This window comes from Echinops telfairi, unplaced genomic scaffold, assembly GCF_000313985.2.
Source record: "Echinops telfairi isolate 266 unplaced genomic scaffold, ASM31398v2 ScPeMD7_7458;HRSCAF=8496, whole genome shotgun sequence".
Classification (NCBI taxonomy): Eukaryota; Metazoa; Chordata; class Mammalia; order Afrosoricida; family Tenrecidae; genus Echinops; species Echinops telfairi.
In genome coordinates, this window is record NW_022111358.1 from 522,411 (window position 1) to 540,149 (window position 17,739).

General features: G+C 52.9%; 1 protein-coding gene across 1 annotated transcript in view; it reads right to left on the reverse strand.

The window, feature by feature from the left end:
- RAP1GAP2 (RAP1 GTPase activating protein 2) overlaps positions 1 to 17,739 on the reverse strand; it is a 267,961-nt gene that overhangs the window by 143,609 nt on the left and 106,613 nt on the right. Inside the window, exon 3 of the mRNA XM_045299948.1 lies at positions 2,546 to 2,630. Within this exon, the coding sequence (XP_045155883.1) occupies positions 2,546 to 2,630 (85 nt within the window). The remainder of the gene's footprint in view (positions 1 to 2,545; positions 2,631 to 17,739) is intronic.

Consider the following 17,739-nt stretch of genomic DNA (forward strand, 5'->3'; position numbering starts at 1 on the left):
CTGGACATGGAGGAGGCCCTCTTTGCTTCCTGCTCTACCCTTTGCCTCAGGAGGCCCCTGTCTGGGAGATCGGGCTCAGACTCTTCTGGGCCTAGCCCCAAACACCCATCCCTCTCGTTCTCTTCCCCTTCCTCCACTGCACTCCCCGCCCTCAGCCTGTGTGTAATGCCCACAGCGGTGTTTCTCAGGCTTACGGGCACACCAATCATTTGGAGACCTTAGTAAAATGCAGATTCTGGCTCAGGAAGTCTGGGGTACGGCTGAGAGTCTGTATTTCTAGATTTGCTCCCAACGGACGCAAAAGGTAATTCAAGAGAACCCAGAGCTGGTTCCTTGGCCTCGTTTGGGGTTACAGGGATCTAGAGCATTCTCCTCCTGATTCCACCTTTACCTAACTCACTCCTCCTCAACCCTCGTGGCTCAGCTTAAACACCTGTTCCTCAAAGAAGCCCTCGTGGCCCTCCTCAAGACAAGAGCAGGTGCCCTTCAGCTCCCGTTGCATTCTCCCGAGCGACTCTTACTTCTTCTCTAGAATACTCACCCCACGTAGCAGTCCTTCATTCTTGAGATGAGTTTTTACCCCCAACTTTTCTCTGCTTAGTGAAGACTACAGGCTCCAGGAAAGCAGGGACCAAAACGGTTCTGTTCATTCCCAGCCCCCAGCATCCAGCACAGGGCCTTGCACCTCATCAACCACTCTCGTGCTGGAAAGCTGCTGGCCTGGACCCCCCTGCTCCCCCCAGCCCTGCCCTTCCCCACTCTCAGTTCTCACAGCGCAGGCCGGTGGGCATGAGACTGCAACCTGGCCAATCAGTGCCTTCTATCTCTCCAGGTATAATGATTGGTTCAGAGAGAAGCATGTGACCTAAGCCAGGCCAATGAGCTCCATCCCTGGGCTTTTTGTTAGAACTACTGCCAAACAGATACTCTTATTCCCACTGGGGTTATGGCTGAGGGGGTGGGGGTGGGGGTGGAGGGTTGCTGTCACCATCCACAGAGAAAGAGCATGACAAAGCAGCAGAGAGGTGGAAAGAGGCCGATGCATGCACACAGTCATGCCTGCGGTCCAGACTGGTCATTACAAAGGCAACCTATTTCCTTTTTTGTTTAAGCCAAATTGAATTCTGTATCTGTCACTCTCAACCAAGAGTCCTGACTATTACAGCATTCAAATAAATACTGGGCATTGGATGGATGAAGTGAGTGAGTGAGTGAGTGAGTGAGTGAGTGAGTGAGTGAGTGAATAAGTAAAGCCTGCCAAGAAGACTCAACCACCCCTCTTTGAAGCCTGCGAGTTTGCCTGGCAAACGCATGCCGTCCCTGGGCACAGAGGCAAGCTCTGGGCTGGAGTTTAGAAGGTGGCAGGACTCTCAACATTACTCTCTACCCACAAGCCAACACCAGTACCAGCTCAGATCCCAACACCTGGGACCAGGCCAGGCAAACTGGTCGGCCCTTCAGTGCCCTCTGGAGACGCTACCAGGGGGAAAGCAGAGATGTCCTCCGTCAGCCGTGTGGCCACTCACTTCGGGACTCCTAATCCAAGCTGGGCAGTTAGGGAGTCCACACGGAATGGGAATGGGAAGGTGGGTAGGTTTGCCTGCGTCCTCTGAGGTGTGACTGTGTACTAGGTTGGGTCAGGGAGGGGGAGGCAGTGGGAAAAGGCTAGCCAATTGTTTCCTTATGAGTCACCCCCCTAGCCGAGCCCTAGGACAGAAAAGGGGGCTAGCCTAGCGGTCCCGTCCGATGATTCACAAGGTAGGTAACTTCTTCAGAGCAAAGTGTGAGAGAGGGATGCCTAGGCAGGGACACTGGACCTGAAGTCCCCCTGAGGCAGCGCAGGCCTGTGGGGCATCCTGCTTGGGTTGGGGGGAGGGCGGGGCGGAAAGTGAGAAGGTGGAAAGAGGAGAGGATTGTCCCCTGCTGCTTGCTGGAATGAGAGGGCCCTGGGCCTGGGAGCCTGGGCTGTGGTCTCCCCAGGGCACAGATTTATGAAGGAAGTGCCCGACCAGAAAAAAACTACTGGTCCCCCACCTCAGTCTCCCAGACAACTCTACCACAGGGATGAGGAGGCAGGGACATGGCCCAGAGCCATCTGCAGTGGGACAGAGGCAGGGAGAGCAGCATGGGGGTGTCATTTAAGGTCCATGAGGGTCTCATCTCACAGGAGCCCTCCCTCTCCACCCCAGCTCAAGCCAGTCCTAGGTGGCTGGCCCCTAAGCCACCACTGTATTCTACGCTGACCCCACTTCCTCCCACCTGAGCCCCTCTGTGCCACAGGGCCCTTCCCTAGTGGCCAAGGGCCCTGCCGACCCCTTGTAGGACCTGTGCATGCCCTCACCACCGTGGGCACAGCCACCTGCATCTTGCAGCCACCTCCTCCCACCACACCCTTGCAGCTTCATTAGATGCTGTCTCAGAGGTGCCAGGTTGCCCAGGCCCCACTGGACCGCAGCGGTGTCTGCAACCAAGGTGACGTCATGGTCCCTATACACACCCTCCCCACATGCTTCCCCTCCCCCCTCCCAAACTCTCAGCCCCTTACCTTCATGGTGGGAGGTGCAGTGAGAGGCGGGGACAGTGGCCGGTCTGAGAGGTTCACATCCGAGCTGTTGGCCAGCTCCTGCTTCCTGTGGAGGGAACAGAGATCCGGTGAGTGAGGGCCTGCCCACTGCCCGCCTCGCCCCTCGGCGAGCACTGGGCTCAGGGGCACAGGGTAACAAAGAGTGGGGTGCATGTTCTTTGCTGCGACCTGCTGCATTCTAAAGCAGAGCTATGTGACCCCAAGGTGCCTGCACCGCCAGCGACAGCATGGCCTGGGAAATGCTAGCAATCTGGCTCTCAGGTGCACACCAGGACCTGTGGCAGTGGGCCCCGGCATGTGTTTCTATGCCCGCGCTCGCCCTGCTGGAGTGTAAGAAGCATTGGTCAGAAGAGATACAGGCCTGGGGCTGAGAAGAAGGAGAGGAGGGGTCATCGTTGGGGAATGATCCTCCCTTAAACCCCTCGGTCCCTGCACACACACACACACACACACACACACACACACACACACACAGGCCCCGGGGAAAGGCGGACTTGGGCAAGATGAGGCCGCCTGCAGTGTGAGCTCCAGAGAAGACTTATTTTCGGCTGTTGCTGGCTGGGATGGTGGTGGGGCAGCTAAACAGAGTCACATCACCATGACGACATGGCTGCAACAAGTTCCCTACTCACACACACTCCCCACTTCCCATCTGGCCCTGGCTGGTGGCTGGGCTGTTAACAGCCGGGTCACCAGGTGGAATGTTTGGGGTGAGATAAGCCTTCTCGGCAACAGTTACGCAACAGGGCCAGCTGGACAGACCTGGGGAATCCCCGCGGCCCAGGGACTCAAGTGTCCTGGCCTCACACTGCCTCCATCGGGGGTGGGAGAGTGGGTGGGTGGGGGGGGGCACAGAGGAGACAAGGATAATGATGTTAAGGAGCCTGAGAAGAGAGGGCTGGGTTGTCAGAGCCCCTGACTCTGTAACTCTCTCCTTCTCCAGGGCCGAGTCGTCAGAAGAGTGGGCTCAGGGCCTGGGTCCCCATTTAAAAATGGCCAGAAGTTCCCCAAGTCACCTCGAGAGGATGCTTTTGTACCCCCAATCAGCCCGTATTCTGTCAGCTGGAGCTGCACCTCCAACCTCAAGCCTTCTTCCTAAAAGAAGCCCAGTCCTCCCAGGAAAGCCGGGACCTCCTGCTTCCAGAGGGATCTCTGGCCCTGGCCTGCTCCCCTCGGACCACAGGACACCAGCCACAGTGACTCTGTGGATACCATCTCAGCAAGGCCAAGGTCCAGGAAGAAAGACATCGGAAGGGAGGTGGAGCTAAAGACAGGGGAGATAGCAGGTTTGAGGTGGACAGGGTCAGAGGACTCCTCTGTCAAGCAGGTGTTCAGGCAGCCTGTTTATATGACCTCTGACTCCTGGAAGACCCAAGAAGCCAGGCTGGGCTCCCCAGAGCCCTGTCTACCCTGGCTCGGTCACTCCTGTGAGCTTGTCCTTGGAGCAGGTAGATAAGGAGGCCGCCAGAACCCCTGGTCTGACTGACACAGGAGCCATCTGGCCCCAGCAACCTCCGCCACACCTGCCTCCCGGGTCCGTGGCTGCATCTCCCTTCTTGGTCTCTTTTCAGGACCTTGGGCTCTGTGATGGCCAGAAGGGGCCCTCTCTCTCCTGACCCAGGAGCTAACCAGCACAGCCAAGACTCACACGGATGAACCAGATCCTGCCAGCTCTCAGCAAGAACCACCAGCCTCCCCCCACTTCACGGATGGATTTCGGACTTCCATGGGGTCCAACAGAGCTGCTCTGACCCAGGCTCGCCCCTCCCACCACTCTGCCCTCTCCTGGGCAGCCGCTGTTGCTTCTCGTGTTGAGAGAAAGGTGAGGTCGGTGAGCAGAGAGGGGGAGCGTCACCCTAAGCTGAGGATGAGGTGGCTCACCTGTGGGGCTCAGAGCCCGGGTGGTGCCAGCGCAGGCATGAACTCTAGTGGCGTTTGGTGAACTAGTGGTGACACATTGGGCTGCTAACCAGAAGGTTCAATACCACCAGCCACTCCGAGGGAGAAAACCTGGGCTTTTTACTCCTTTTACGCTCCCAGGAACTCCCAATGGCAGTTCTATCCCAGCCTATAGAGTCGATATGAATCAGCATTGGTTTTGGTTACTGGCCTTATGCTAACGCCAGGGCTCTGTCTGATACTCAGGGCAGGGGAGGGCAGGCACCTGGTCGGCACCCTCCGAGAGATCAGGACCCAGGGCGCAACAAAGCCTTTGTCACAACTTGAAATCTACCCTGCCGTGGTATCCACAGGGCCCAGGTGGTGGGTCCAAGGGAGTGTGAGCCATGCAACACCATCCCCACCCCAGCCATCCCTCCTACAGGCCAGCGGCAGGTATTTAAGAGCTAGCTGCCCAAGCCCCAGGTTCTAGCTTTAGCCTTGGAAAGCCAGAAGTACAAAACCAAGGCGGAGCAAAGCACCTGCTTCCACCTCACCGATTCTGCCCAGATTAGCTGTGCTCAACCTGGTCCAGCCCCAGGCCTCGTGACCAAGGACACGAGCAAGGGAGCCACTCCCAAGGACAGCCCGGGCCGCTGGCCCCGTCACTCTCCGGTGCAGAGATAAGCAGAGTCAGAGCTATGGGGTTCACGCAGTTCCACCCCTCCCCCTCCCGCCCAGGTAAGCACATCAAACACCAGAAGGTGAAACAGACTCCATCAGATCAAGGAATGACCTTGAATCTGCTCTCCTTTACAATAGGCAAATGGTAAATCATTAGTGATAGGCAAATGGTAAATCATTAGTGAAGCCCGGCGCCTTGATGTCACCTATGTAACCACGTTCTGGCCACCCACAGGATGTCAATGTGTGTCACATCCCCTGAGACTGGAAACAGCCCCTCTCCTGAAACCCAGTCAAATATTCTAGGGACACAGGGTCTGAGACCCACACAGGGACACAACAGGAACGGGAAAGAGGAGGGAGTGGCGATGGAGGACGCAAAGACCGGAGGGAAGACACAGGAGGGAACAGGAAGGTTGCGTTGTTAAGTGTGGTCCAGGCGGCTAGATGAGAAGTTTGGCCACATCTACGACTCATGCAGAATAAACCAATGTGTGGTGGCGTCGGGGTTAACCACTGGGCTGCTCACTGCAAGGTCAGCGGTTCACAACCACCGGGCGCCCCACTGTTGAAAGATGAGGCTTTCTACTCCTGTACACAGTGACAGCCCCAGAAACCCACAGGGCCAGTTCTGCCCCGTCCTATGTGGTCGCTGCGATCTGGCGTCAACATGGTGGCGGCGATTTCTAGAGATCAAAGTCTATTAGAGGTTACCGGAAGCCAGAGAAAGGGAGAGAGTGGATATTGCCTAGGGAAACTGAACTCTGTTAAAGATGATAGAAACCCTTGGCAATTGAAAGGGGTGGCTGGTGGCCGCACAGGATGCCGAACAGAATCAATGTCACTGAGCTCGTACAAGCTAAAAGATGTGGAAATAGTAAATGTTTTGTTCTAGAGCTACTTGCGGTACCATCCAGTGCCTCGTGGCTAAGATTGGAGGGCCAAGTCCCCCGGGGGGTGACTCCGAAGAAAGGCCTGGCCATCTCCTTCTGAAAAGGTAGCTGTGGAAAACCCTATGAAGCCACTCCACCGACTCTGGCTGCTGCGGGACAGGGTGTGGGCAGAAACCGGCTCTGGTTCTGGTGGCTGTTAGTTATTCCAAGCCCCTTCTGAGGAGTGGCGAGAGCCGGTATCAATGGGCCTGAGGGACTCAACCCAGGGCCCAGGCTGCGCCAGGTGATGCTGGTTGTCTCCTGCGCGGGGCAGAGAAGCAGGCTCAGTTGGTCATCACCAGCTTTGCCATCTCAGGAGTGGCTGGTGCTTTCGAACTGCTGGCCTTGTGGTTGGCGGCCCAGCACGCACCCACGCCGGGCTCCTCCTTTGGTCATTATCTTGTCAAAGTTGACTTCCTAAAAAATCAGTTGATTTGAGCTTTAAAAACAGAACCGGTTAATGGGAAATACAATGGATACAGGCGGCATGCAGGCAGGGCAGGGGTGATGGCGATGGTCTGGGAACAGCTGACTTCTGGACATGAACCCTGTCTCAGAGGAAGCAGCAGGTCGGGGCCAGGGCATTGTGCTCTTCAAAGCTCCCTGCCAGGGCTGTGGTGGGCAGCAGTGCGGAGCGGAGACCAGGGTGGCTAGGAGAGGACACGGCAGAGGAGGAACGTGCTGAGAGGGGCTCGACTGTGGTCCTGGCCACAGAAAGGGAATGAGGGGTCTGCAGCACATCTCAGAGGATGCGGTGACTAAGAGCAAGTAAAGGTGGAAGAGGGAGCCCAAGACCTCAGAAAGACCCCCAGTGTCAGAGAGGGGGTGCCCTGCTAGATGACTCAGACTGAGGAGGGAGGACCCTGCAAGAGGCAGGTGATAAAGGGTTCACTCTGGACAGGTGGCGAGTCAGGCGCCCTGGGAACACCCGGATGGGATGAGGAGAAACTGAAGCCTGGGTAGAGATACAGGTGTGGCGAGGATGGAGGTGGAGGTAGAGGCCATGCCGTGTGTCGGCGGGTGTCAGAGATGAAATGAACCCTGCCACAAAGGATCCCCACAGATGTTTTTTCAGAAGATCACCAGGCCTTTCCTCCAAGGCGCCTCTGGGTGTATTCAAGCCTCTCATTTTTCCTTTGAGCCCCCAAGGCCTCCCTGGGGAGAACGTATGGGGCTAAAAAGTACGGAGGAGCAGGGGTCCTCCAATGGGGCAGGAAAGGAGAGGTGAGGGAGAGGAGTCGAGCAGGAAGGTGTGGAGGGTGGAAGCCAGGGGATGGGGAGCTGGCCCAGAAGGCAGCCACGGGCCAGTCACCTCCTTTCAGGTCTCCTGAGACCTGAAGCCACACGCTACAGCCACCCAGCCCTGAAATCACTCTGCATCGCTAGCAAACTGCAGACTAAGCAGCTTCCCTCACGTGGCCAGTGGGTTTTGCTTGGCACTCCCAGGCCTCCGTGGAGGGAGCTATATCACAATCCATCAAAGGCGGCCAGTGAAGGTCACACTGAAGGTCACAGCTTCAGAAAGCTTCAGAACACAACATGGCAAAACCATGGTGTCACCCGGTCTCAGAACCCCAGCACTTTAACAGCTGCCTGTCCTTCCTATCTTGGCCAGTGAGTGCAGGCAGCCTCCTGGTATTGGTCACCCGGCTCATGTCTGTGATGTATATCACCATACAAGACCGTTTCTACATCGTGATAAATACCTTCTCTTATTTCAGACACGAGACAGAGAGAGAGAGACTTAATGCCATTGGGTTGTGGCTGGCTCACAGCAATCCTTGAGGACAGGGTAGAACTGCCCCTATGAGTTTCTGAGACTGAAACTGTTTACAGTAGAAAGCCCGTCTTTCAGACCTTTCTGATCTTTCTGATCGCAGCCCCACCCATTGCACACTCAGATACTCGCCATGAGGTTGTAGGTTCGAGTCTACCCAGAGAAGAAAGGCCTGGTGAGCTACTTCCCATGGGAACAACAGCCATGGGAAGCCCTGTGGGACCAGCTCTACCCTAACCCACAGGAGGTCCCCAGGGTCCGAGTTAGCTTGAGAGCAACAGGGAGAAAGACTCGGCTCTCTACTCCCACGGACAGTGAGAGCCTGGGAATCCCACTGGGAAGTTCTGCTCAGGCCTCTCGGTTCACAAGTCAGGACTGACCGATGGCGGTGAGTGGGTTTTGGGGTTTGGTTTTAGAGATAGACAGATTATTCATCCCACTGGGACTTCTAGGGTGAATATGCCAGACCGGCCGCGTATGTGTACCTGAATCTCACTTCCTCGGAAGACCCTTAAAATAACTTTAGTTCTTCAAGCGCCGGGGGTGGGAGGGGGGTTCCAAACTCACAAGGACAGACGTAATGGGAAGGAGAAATGCAGCCCTCGGAAAATTGCAGGTGTGTGGAAGGTGGACATGGTGCAGGAGGGTAACTGCCTTGGCAGAGTGGTGGAAACCTCCCCGCCCAAGTGCCCACAAAAGTGAACACTGCATCCCGTAGAGCCCCAGAAGGCTCGAGGGCCCCTGCACCGGAGATGCCAGGTGGGAAATGGAGGCGAGTGTTGGATAGTTGGGACACTGAGTCTCTGGTTACCTCACCCCACCCAGGGTCCCTGGCCACCCCGCAGGCAAGTCTCCCACCTCCCCAAGACGGGGTACAGAGGCTTCCCCTCCAAAGAAAGGGAGCCATAGCTGGTCAGGACGTGGCTTATTGAGAGACCCTGAATAATCTCTACGGAAAGCTAGCATCCAACCTCCTTCGATGGAAACGGCAGCTTGCTATTTGAGCAAGAAAGTCTTCGGCCCAAAAGCACCAGGTGGGTGGCAAGTCCCCCCATTCACATAGAGCTCCCAACTCAGGTATGGGTATGGAGAGAGAGAAAGCCACGGAGGCCCAGACATCTGAGGGAAGTTTCCAACCTGTGGAACAGACACTGAAATCAACAAGAGAAACCTGAAGGAAACTAATAAGAGGCCAAAGAAAACTTTAAAAATTACTCTATATTAGTATCGCCAGAGAGATAAGATATTATATCCACAACCCAAAGAAAGAATGCTATTAAAGTAAGGTGACCAGACATCCCGCTTTTGGCCCGACAGTCCCGATTTTTAACAATTTGTCCCGCATCCCGTGGCGTTTTTTAAAAAGTCCCGATTTGGGGAAAGAATACACAACAAGCTAGGGTATACAGTTTTCGGCTGCCATGTGGCTATTTCGCCAGGATATGAGATTTATCAATGGTGTCCCACTCTACCAATGTTAAAATCTGGTCCCCTTATATTAAAGTGGAATGATCAGGGTACAGAAGAGGGATCTTAGGAATTATAAATAAGATTGGAAACCTAAGCAGAGGAAGCATCCCCTCTCCAAAAATATAGAAAAGGACAAACACATGAAAAGTTAAAATAGAATAAGAACATTTTAGTCACTATCTGACAAAAAAAGCTTCCAGAAAGAGGTAACAGAGAAAGAGGAGGGGCAGTGAGGCAGCTGGTCTCCAAAATTGGTCTCCCAGTGAGCCTTTTCTCTTAGGATGGGTGGCAGTTATATAATCTCCTGTCAACTTGCAAAGGGGTGGAGTCTATCTAGCCTGTCAATCGGGTCGCAGCTTGATGACCTCATTTGGATGCGCCATGGTGATAAACGGCTCGCTGGAAGCCAGATACACTCTCTCTGCGTCCTCTTCCTGCTGACAAGACACATGGAGCTTCAGAGCCCGAGCCCTGGACTGGAGGAGCCACGTGGAGACCCACACCAGCCCTGGGATACTTCCACCACCACTGGATCCACATGACTTTCCACCCATTGGCCTGTGATCTTCCTGTATGTTGGTGTCATTGCATGCGTTTGTGCGTTTGAAGAGGAATTGATAGACTGGTATCAGACATATGAGCTAATAGCGGGCTTATGGACTTGATCTGGACTGGGCTGGGATGTTTTCTTAAATATGCAATTGCTCTTTTATATGAGCTCTTTCTTATACACCAGTGTCTATGAACTTGTTTCTCTAGTCAACTAATACAGCATGGGTGCTCTGAGGTACCCCCTTCCCGTGAATCTGGCTTGCCCACCCCACACCCTGCTCAGTTTTAACCAATACAATGAACCTAAAATATTGTTTAACTTTTAAGGCTGAGTCACAGGAAGCTGTGCAATATCCAGGAATGTCTTCTGGGAATGTTTGCTCCAGGGTCGTATTGCCCAAAGTAGGCACTCTTTCCTCCTGGGGTGGGGGCAATGACATGATCCAGGCAGTGGTGGGATTCAAATATTTAACAACTGGTTCACTGCCCTAATGACCGCTTTAAATATACGGAAACGTTACACCAGAAAATAGTTCATGATTTCATACAGTTATTATTTAAATACGAATAATAAAAAAGAGGTACATAAAACTAGATGATATAAGAAAGTCTTACAATTGCGGGATCTACATAGGAAATGAGTTTCCTGTGATTTCCCTCTACCCATGATAGAAGGATGGGAGGAAAGCGGTTACCAAACAGGGCATTGGAGAGCTGCATATAGAAGATCAAAAGGATTAACCCGACCTGAACAGTTAAAACCTTGCCAGCTGACCCCCCTCTGATGCACTTTGGGCCTGATCTGGCTTTCAACATTCTTTTGTAATTTTTTTGCTCCTTGTTTGTTCATATTGGGGTTCATCTCAGATGTATTTTGTCATTGGGGGTGACCCTCTTGAATTTTTGTCTTTATGTTTTTCTGTTTTTCAGTATCTGAAACCCAGGATTGACGAGCCTATAGAGACAGCAAATAGAATACGGTTTCAGGGGGGAGAGTGGGGTTGGGGGCGGGTAAAAGAGAGCTGATGTCAGAGTTCAAGGAAGAGAATGTTTTGAACTGATTGTGGTGGTACTTGTACAACACTGCTCGACGTGACTGTGCTGTGGTACAATATGACATCTGGATTAGCTCCCAAGAAGATGATGTTGGAGAAAAAAAGTTTTAAAATATTAGTATAAAAATGTTAGGTAATACCTGCCCCCCCAAAATAGCCTGTTCCTTAAGGCATTTCCATATTGCTTCTTGATTGGTGTATTCCCCTTCCTCTCCCCCACCCCACCCCCACCCCTCACACACACACCCCACCCCTCACCCCCCGCAGACACCTACAATCTTCTTCTCTTTCCTCCGAGCATCTTCCACTGTGCGGTTTATCCTAAACCATCTTCTCACTGTAGGAGGCGCAGCCCATTCCTCTAGAAGTAGGCCAAGTAAAGAACAGTCATTGTGTTTGTGAGATTAGAAACAGGCGGCTTCTCGTCTAAGAAGACATTATGTTCTTCTGTGGAAACCCCCTTTCTGCTTCTGCCGATACAGAAGAATATGCTGACAATATTTTTAGCTCTTTGAATGCATTCAGGAATTGCATAATTCACTCCCAATATCTCGTGGGCATTTGGGGCGTAACACAAAGCTAAAGGGAATGACAGCGTGTCCCCCTCTAGTTATTTGGCACATTTTCTCTTTACGGTCTACGTTTGTTTACTGAAGTAGGAAGCGCAAAGGTAGTAAAATTGTAGGATTTCAGCAAAAGTATAAGGAGTTTTGTGAAATGGATAAATACTATCAGCATAGTTCCGTCTAATTCCATATACCTATGGACAGAATGAACATTACTCCCGGTGCTTAGAAGACGTTGTTGCACAAATGAACCTTTAAAAAGAGTAAGGGATATGACTTGGAGATTTCCACAAATTTAGGGAGACCCCTGATTACAGATGCCATTTTAACAAGTGGCTTGCTGAGGTCAACCACAATTTAGGTATCAATCGGTTTTACTGAGCCAGTGTGAACGGGCGGAATCCCACCACTGGATCAGGGAGAGGGGTTGCGAGGCCTGCACTTGATCCTGGAGAAGGGGCTAAAGGACAAACGGTTTTAGTTGGCAGGAAGGATACTGAGTCGTTCTTGGTTTTCTGAAAAGAAGGCGGTAGACAAAATAAGTCTGGGAAGGCAGTGTCATGTAGGAAGCTAGACGGCCCTTGGACGGCCATACTGTGAGGAAATCCAACCCAAGCCGGCCACGCGGAGAGGGACGTCCAGCCAGCTCCCAGCTGGCCCAGCCATCCCAGCCCCGGTCCCAGGAGTTTGAGTAACGAAATGATCTTAGCTACTTCCGTGCCAGCAGAGGCCGCGAGGACAAAAAAACAGAAACCAAGAAGAACCAAGGACGAGGACACTAAGCCTCCCTTCGAGCAATCCGGTCATCCCCAGCCGTGCGAACCACCGGGCATGAGGCCCCGGACACCGCGAAGCAGAAGCGAGCCATCCCCGCCCGCTGGGTCCTACCTGAATCCCCACCCCCAGGGCTTGCTGGGTGCATGATCCACGGGTCGGTGAACATTCTCCATCACTGCGTTTTAGAGCGGTTTGTTACGCAGCAACGGATGAGCACGGAGAGAGAGTACACACCATTTCCTGGAACTCAAGGTTCTCCGTCTCTGGGAACACTGGGAGCTCACATAACGCAGACAGCAGACCCGCCCTACACGGTGTCCCAAAGGTGCCAAAGACCTGTGTCAACGAAAAGGCCCCAACCGTGCCAGATAAAAACCAGGCGGAACATCCCAAAGGAAAATTATCCAGGGCCTAAGATTTATATCCCGACAAGCGATCAACCTAATAGGAAAGTAGAGAGATTCCGAAAGAGGCGAGCGTGGAAAGAAACTAACAAGAAGTGTGTTCCTGGTGCCCTTTCTGTTAAAATGCTGCTGTCTGGATGAGCCGAAAGGGACTCTGGGAGGGAGGCCTCCTGGGGAAAAGAGTAAAATTGACAAGAGCTAATACATGTCAGCTTTGGGGGCAGGACAGCAGCCCTGGTGGCATAGTGGTTACGCATTGGACTTCGATCCACATGGTCGGCAGTTCAAAACCCAACACAGGATGCTAGGTGAGTGGTGGCAACCTGAGTTCATCATTAATTCCAGAAAGGACAAAAAGAAAAAATACGTGAGAAGCCATACAATGACAGCACTTCTGTCTCAACAGTAAGCTTTACTGTCATAGTAAGTGGTGACTGCAGAATTGAACCCAAATGGTGTCCCTGAACTCAGGGGCAAGAGGACACTTCCTACCCCCATAGACTTACAGTCTTAGAAACCCAAGGGGGCAGTTCCACCCCTATCGGGTCGCTATGAGTCAGAATTGACTCGATGGCAGTGAGGATGGATGGCCGCACGGTACAGTGTACCGTGCCCGAGAGGATCCAATGTTTTGCGGTTTTGTGTCTTGGCTGAATTCACTGGAAACTCTGATACCACCTCACAGTACCCAGCACAGGAGTATAGGAGACCATCCAGGCTAAAAAGCCTCTTTAAGAGTCTGAGAACCTTGGAAGTCACCACCCTGTCTCAGAAATGAACAGCTTCCCAGTTAAGGCATTACTCCACCACTACCACCCTGCCACCCAACAACACACACACACACACACACACACACACACACACACACACACAGCCACTCTCTTCAACTTCAACATTGAACTCTTCTGAATAAACTACCGTGCTAGACAGAGGTGATCATCCTTGGTTCAAATTAAATGGCAGCTTCCATGAGGACCGAACCAACCTAATCCAGTGCTGCCGAGTTCATTGCCGCCCACGGCAACCCTGGAGGCCCGAGGAGGCCTGTCCAACAGGGTGCACAAGGCGAGCATCTTTACAGAAGCAGACTGCCACAGTGCTCTCCCAAGGAGCAGCTGGTGGGTTCAAACTGCTGACCTTGCAATTAGCCACCGCGCGTTTAACCACTGTGCCCACTAGGACCCCTTTCAGTGAGAACAGCCGACCAGCACCATTTCGGGATAAATGGGTCTGGTCGTTGCAGTTCACAGAAGGCCGGGGTGGCACGAACCGGTGCTGCACTTGGATGCTAGGGGAAATGCTGGGTCTAAGGCCATGGAGAGGCTCCTTGGAAGAAAGGTCCGGCCATGTACACCCCAAAGGCCGGCTGTTGAACACCCCACAGAGCACCATTCTACCGGACACACGTGGGGTCACGGTGTGTCACAGCAGGCAGATTGGATGTCCTGGTGCTGTTTTTGTTTGGGAGTTCCTGTTGCTATTCTTCCGTTAAGACTGTTCCTGTGTCCGAAAGACAAATGCTTGGAGTGGTTTCCCAGTTCAAAGACCAGGGCACGGCTCACCCTCAATGTTTGCTCTTTCTTGCTTGTGACCAGGACACAGCACTGGGAAATGTATGTCCAGGACAAGGCGTCCCACCTGTGGTCAAGCAACCAAGCGGAGCTGGCTCTGTGAGGGAGCTAGAGGCCGAACTAGGGGTTGTCCCTCTACACGTCAAAGCCTCCCTCCCCCTTACAGGAAGCTGGAAGCTGCTGGAGGCTGGAGGGCATGCTTACACTCAAGCTCCGGGCCAGGAAGGGGTGGTATACCTGGGTGGGACCCCATCCAGGCCAGGTGGGCTTAATTCAGCCAATGGGGTTGGGGTAACCAGTGCCCTAGACCACGCCTCCCAACTGGCCCTGAAAGAGCCAGACGTTTCCTCTCTGGCTCTCTCCCAGCGGCTCCGGCACACAGGTCAGCCACACAGGTCAGCGCAGAGGTCCCCTGCAACCGAGCCTCGGACTCTGGCTGGCTAGTGTCCCATTTACCATAACGCCTGAAACTGCTTCTAACCTTTATAAAACTCACTTGGATCACAATCCAGGCTTCGGCCGAATCTTTTCTCATTTGAAGCCACAGACCGAGATATATTTCTCCCACAAGAAAGACTCAACACCTCCGCCCACAGGAACCAGGCCAGCAGTCTCAGCTGAACAACCTACTTGCCCACAAAGCCCACCGCAACAAACAAGCCGCTCAGGGCTCGTCCAACCTCTGGCCGCCTCCAGGCACTGGCCTCCTTCTCGGGGAGCGCAGGAAGAGAAAGCTAAGACAAGGGCACCGTGGGATCTGGACATGACTCTTGTCCTGCTCTGTGACTGGAGGTTTCTGGAAAAGGTTCTCTGGAGTCAAGAACATCCCTGCATAATCAGGATCTCAAGGGGATGGGCAGAACCCCACGCTCAGGGCCGGCCCACCTCCCGACTCAATGAGGCCAGAAAGCCGCCAGGAACGACCTTGAACCCTCTGCTGGCCTCACACGTGGACTGTTTCTGCCGACCCAGCCCTCAGCTCGGTGCCCGGCACTGCGTGAACAGAGGAATGAGTACGCACACGGGGCACTAGAGACCCTGCCCCTTGAGCAGTGGTCCTCAACCTTCCTCAGGCCTCGACCTTTTCATACAGTTCCTCATGTGGTGCGGACCCCCCCCAACCATAACATTATTTTCATTGTTACTTCATCATTGTTGCAAATTGAACATAATTAAAAATAATTAAAGCATAGTGATGAATCACAAAGCAATATGTAATTATATATTGTGAGATAGGTATGTCTTTTCTGATGGTCTTAGGCGATCCCTGTGAAAGGGTCGTCCCCAAAGGGGTCGCGACCCACAGGTTGAGAACCGCTGCTCTAGAGGCTAAAAGAAACCAGCATCCAGCGGTCCTTAGCACCATTGCAGTCTGGTCTGTGCCTACTGCTGCTTTGGCCAGGCTTCACGCTCAAGCGTTTGGCTGAGAAAGAGTTAACCCTCTCCCCATCGGTTTGATCTGTTCCTTAGCTCCTGCCCCTCCCCTGAGCCTGCCCTCGAGTTCCAATTCTGGGCCTTGAGAGAAGAGATACCATTCATTCATCATCGTCACACTGAGTTCTTTCTATGCATGATCCCATTTCATCTTTCTAACAACCCTGTGCTTGTACAGTCTCATTCTACCCACTGGACACTTGAAGGGGCCCTGGTGGCCTGGGGGGGTTACCCGCTGGGCCGTTAACCTCAAGGCCAGCCGTTCAAAACCACCAGCCAAGGCTCTGGAGAAAGATGCGCTTTCTACTCCCGTAAACAGTTGCCATTTCGATAAGTGTGTATGGATGTAAATGCCTTAATCCAGAAATATATGCACATACATTTATATGGCAATACACTGAGGAAGTGGATGGACGTTGTGCCTCTGCTCTTAACTCCCTCAATTCAAGAACACTGTGTAATAACAAATCATTAGTCTGAGACGTTCACCCCTCCCAACATAATCGCTGAAGACAAAACAGGTGCATAAGCAAATGTGGTGAAGAAAGCAGACGGTGCCCGGCTATTAAAGGATATAGCATCTGGGGTCTTAAAGGCTTGAAGTTACCCAAGCCGCCATTCAGCAGAGAAGCAAAAAGTCCGCATGGAAGAAGCACACTTCCACTGCGACCATGAGGAGTCATCAGGACCACGTAATAAGCATCAGCAGATACATAACAAACAAACAAAAACATGTTGAGAATGAGGGGGGCGGAGCAGAGACCCAAACCCATCTGTAGACAATGGAACAATCCCCCCACAGTGGGGCCACAGGAGCTACAACCAGAGTACGGTAAAGCATCGATGAAACACACAATATTCCCCTGGTTTCTTGAGGTTTCCTCACCCCCCACTCTCATGACCCCAGTGCTGCCTCTCAATTCAGACTAGACCGGAGCATGTACACAGGCATAGAAAAGAGATGGGGTCTCACGACATGGAATTCAGGAACAGGAGTTGGAATGGTGATACCAGAAGGGTAGGGAGAAGGGAGGGAGAGGAAAGGAGACACAGGGAACCAATCGTAATGATTGACACATAACCATACACCCCTCTCCAGGGGGAAGAACAACAAAAAACACAAGGGAAGGGAGGGGGGCCAGCGTTCAGTGTAAGATATGAAAATAGTAATAATTAGTAATCTATCAAGGGGGTATGAGTGGGGAGGGGAATAAGGAGCTGATACTAAGGGCTCAATAGAAAGTTAATGTCAAAGCTACTGTATACAAACATTCCTGAGGTGAGGTCCAGGTAGTATGGCAGGGGTCAGACCAAATCCAGGGGTACATATGGTAGCCAACTAAAAAGGAAGGGGTTAGGGAAGCTAAAAAAAGATAAAAATGTGTAGCAGGGGAACAGGGCACTAACCCACCCAAGGGGAGGGTATTGTTTATATCTCCACAGGGAAAGAGGGACCAGACTTCAATCTGGTATTCCAGGATGTGAATGCAGCATGCCGGCTTGGAGCAGGGAGCCAGTGGAGGGGTCTGAGGGCCCGGCCCCAATCCCAACTACGGGCCTCTTCCCCCAGAAGAATTGACTTCAGAGGACAGCACTGAAGCTGCAGCTCGGGGAGAGGGACATGTCTGATCATAGCACTTGGGAGCAAATGAATGGGGAGGAAGAGAGAGTGGAGCACATCCTGGCCCACCAAGCCTTGAGGACGATATCCCCGCTCAAAACAGGCAATGCACAGAGTGGACCATAAGGTTGGCCCCACTGAGACACGACGTCCCGCACTGACCCATGGCCCTACCAGGGACAACACTGGAGACTCAGTGTTGGGATTGGCCCGGTCTGACCCTGCAACACCTAGGCAAAACACTAAAGGTGTGCAGCAGAGCAACAGGGGGAGCAGAGCAGGGAGCTCCCGGGAGGGAGTGCAAAGGATAGACTTTGAGGCCCCAGCGTGGCACCCCATCGGACTCCACTGGAGGACATTCCTAGAGGTCAAAAAACAGACCTGGAACTGTGTATAGGTTTTTCTTTTTTTCATTTTTCTTTTTTTTTTTTTTT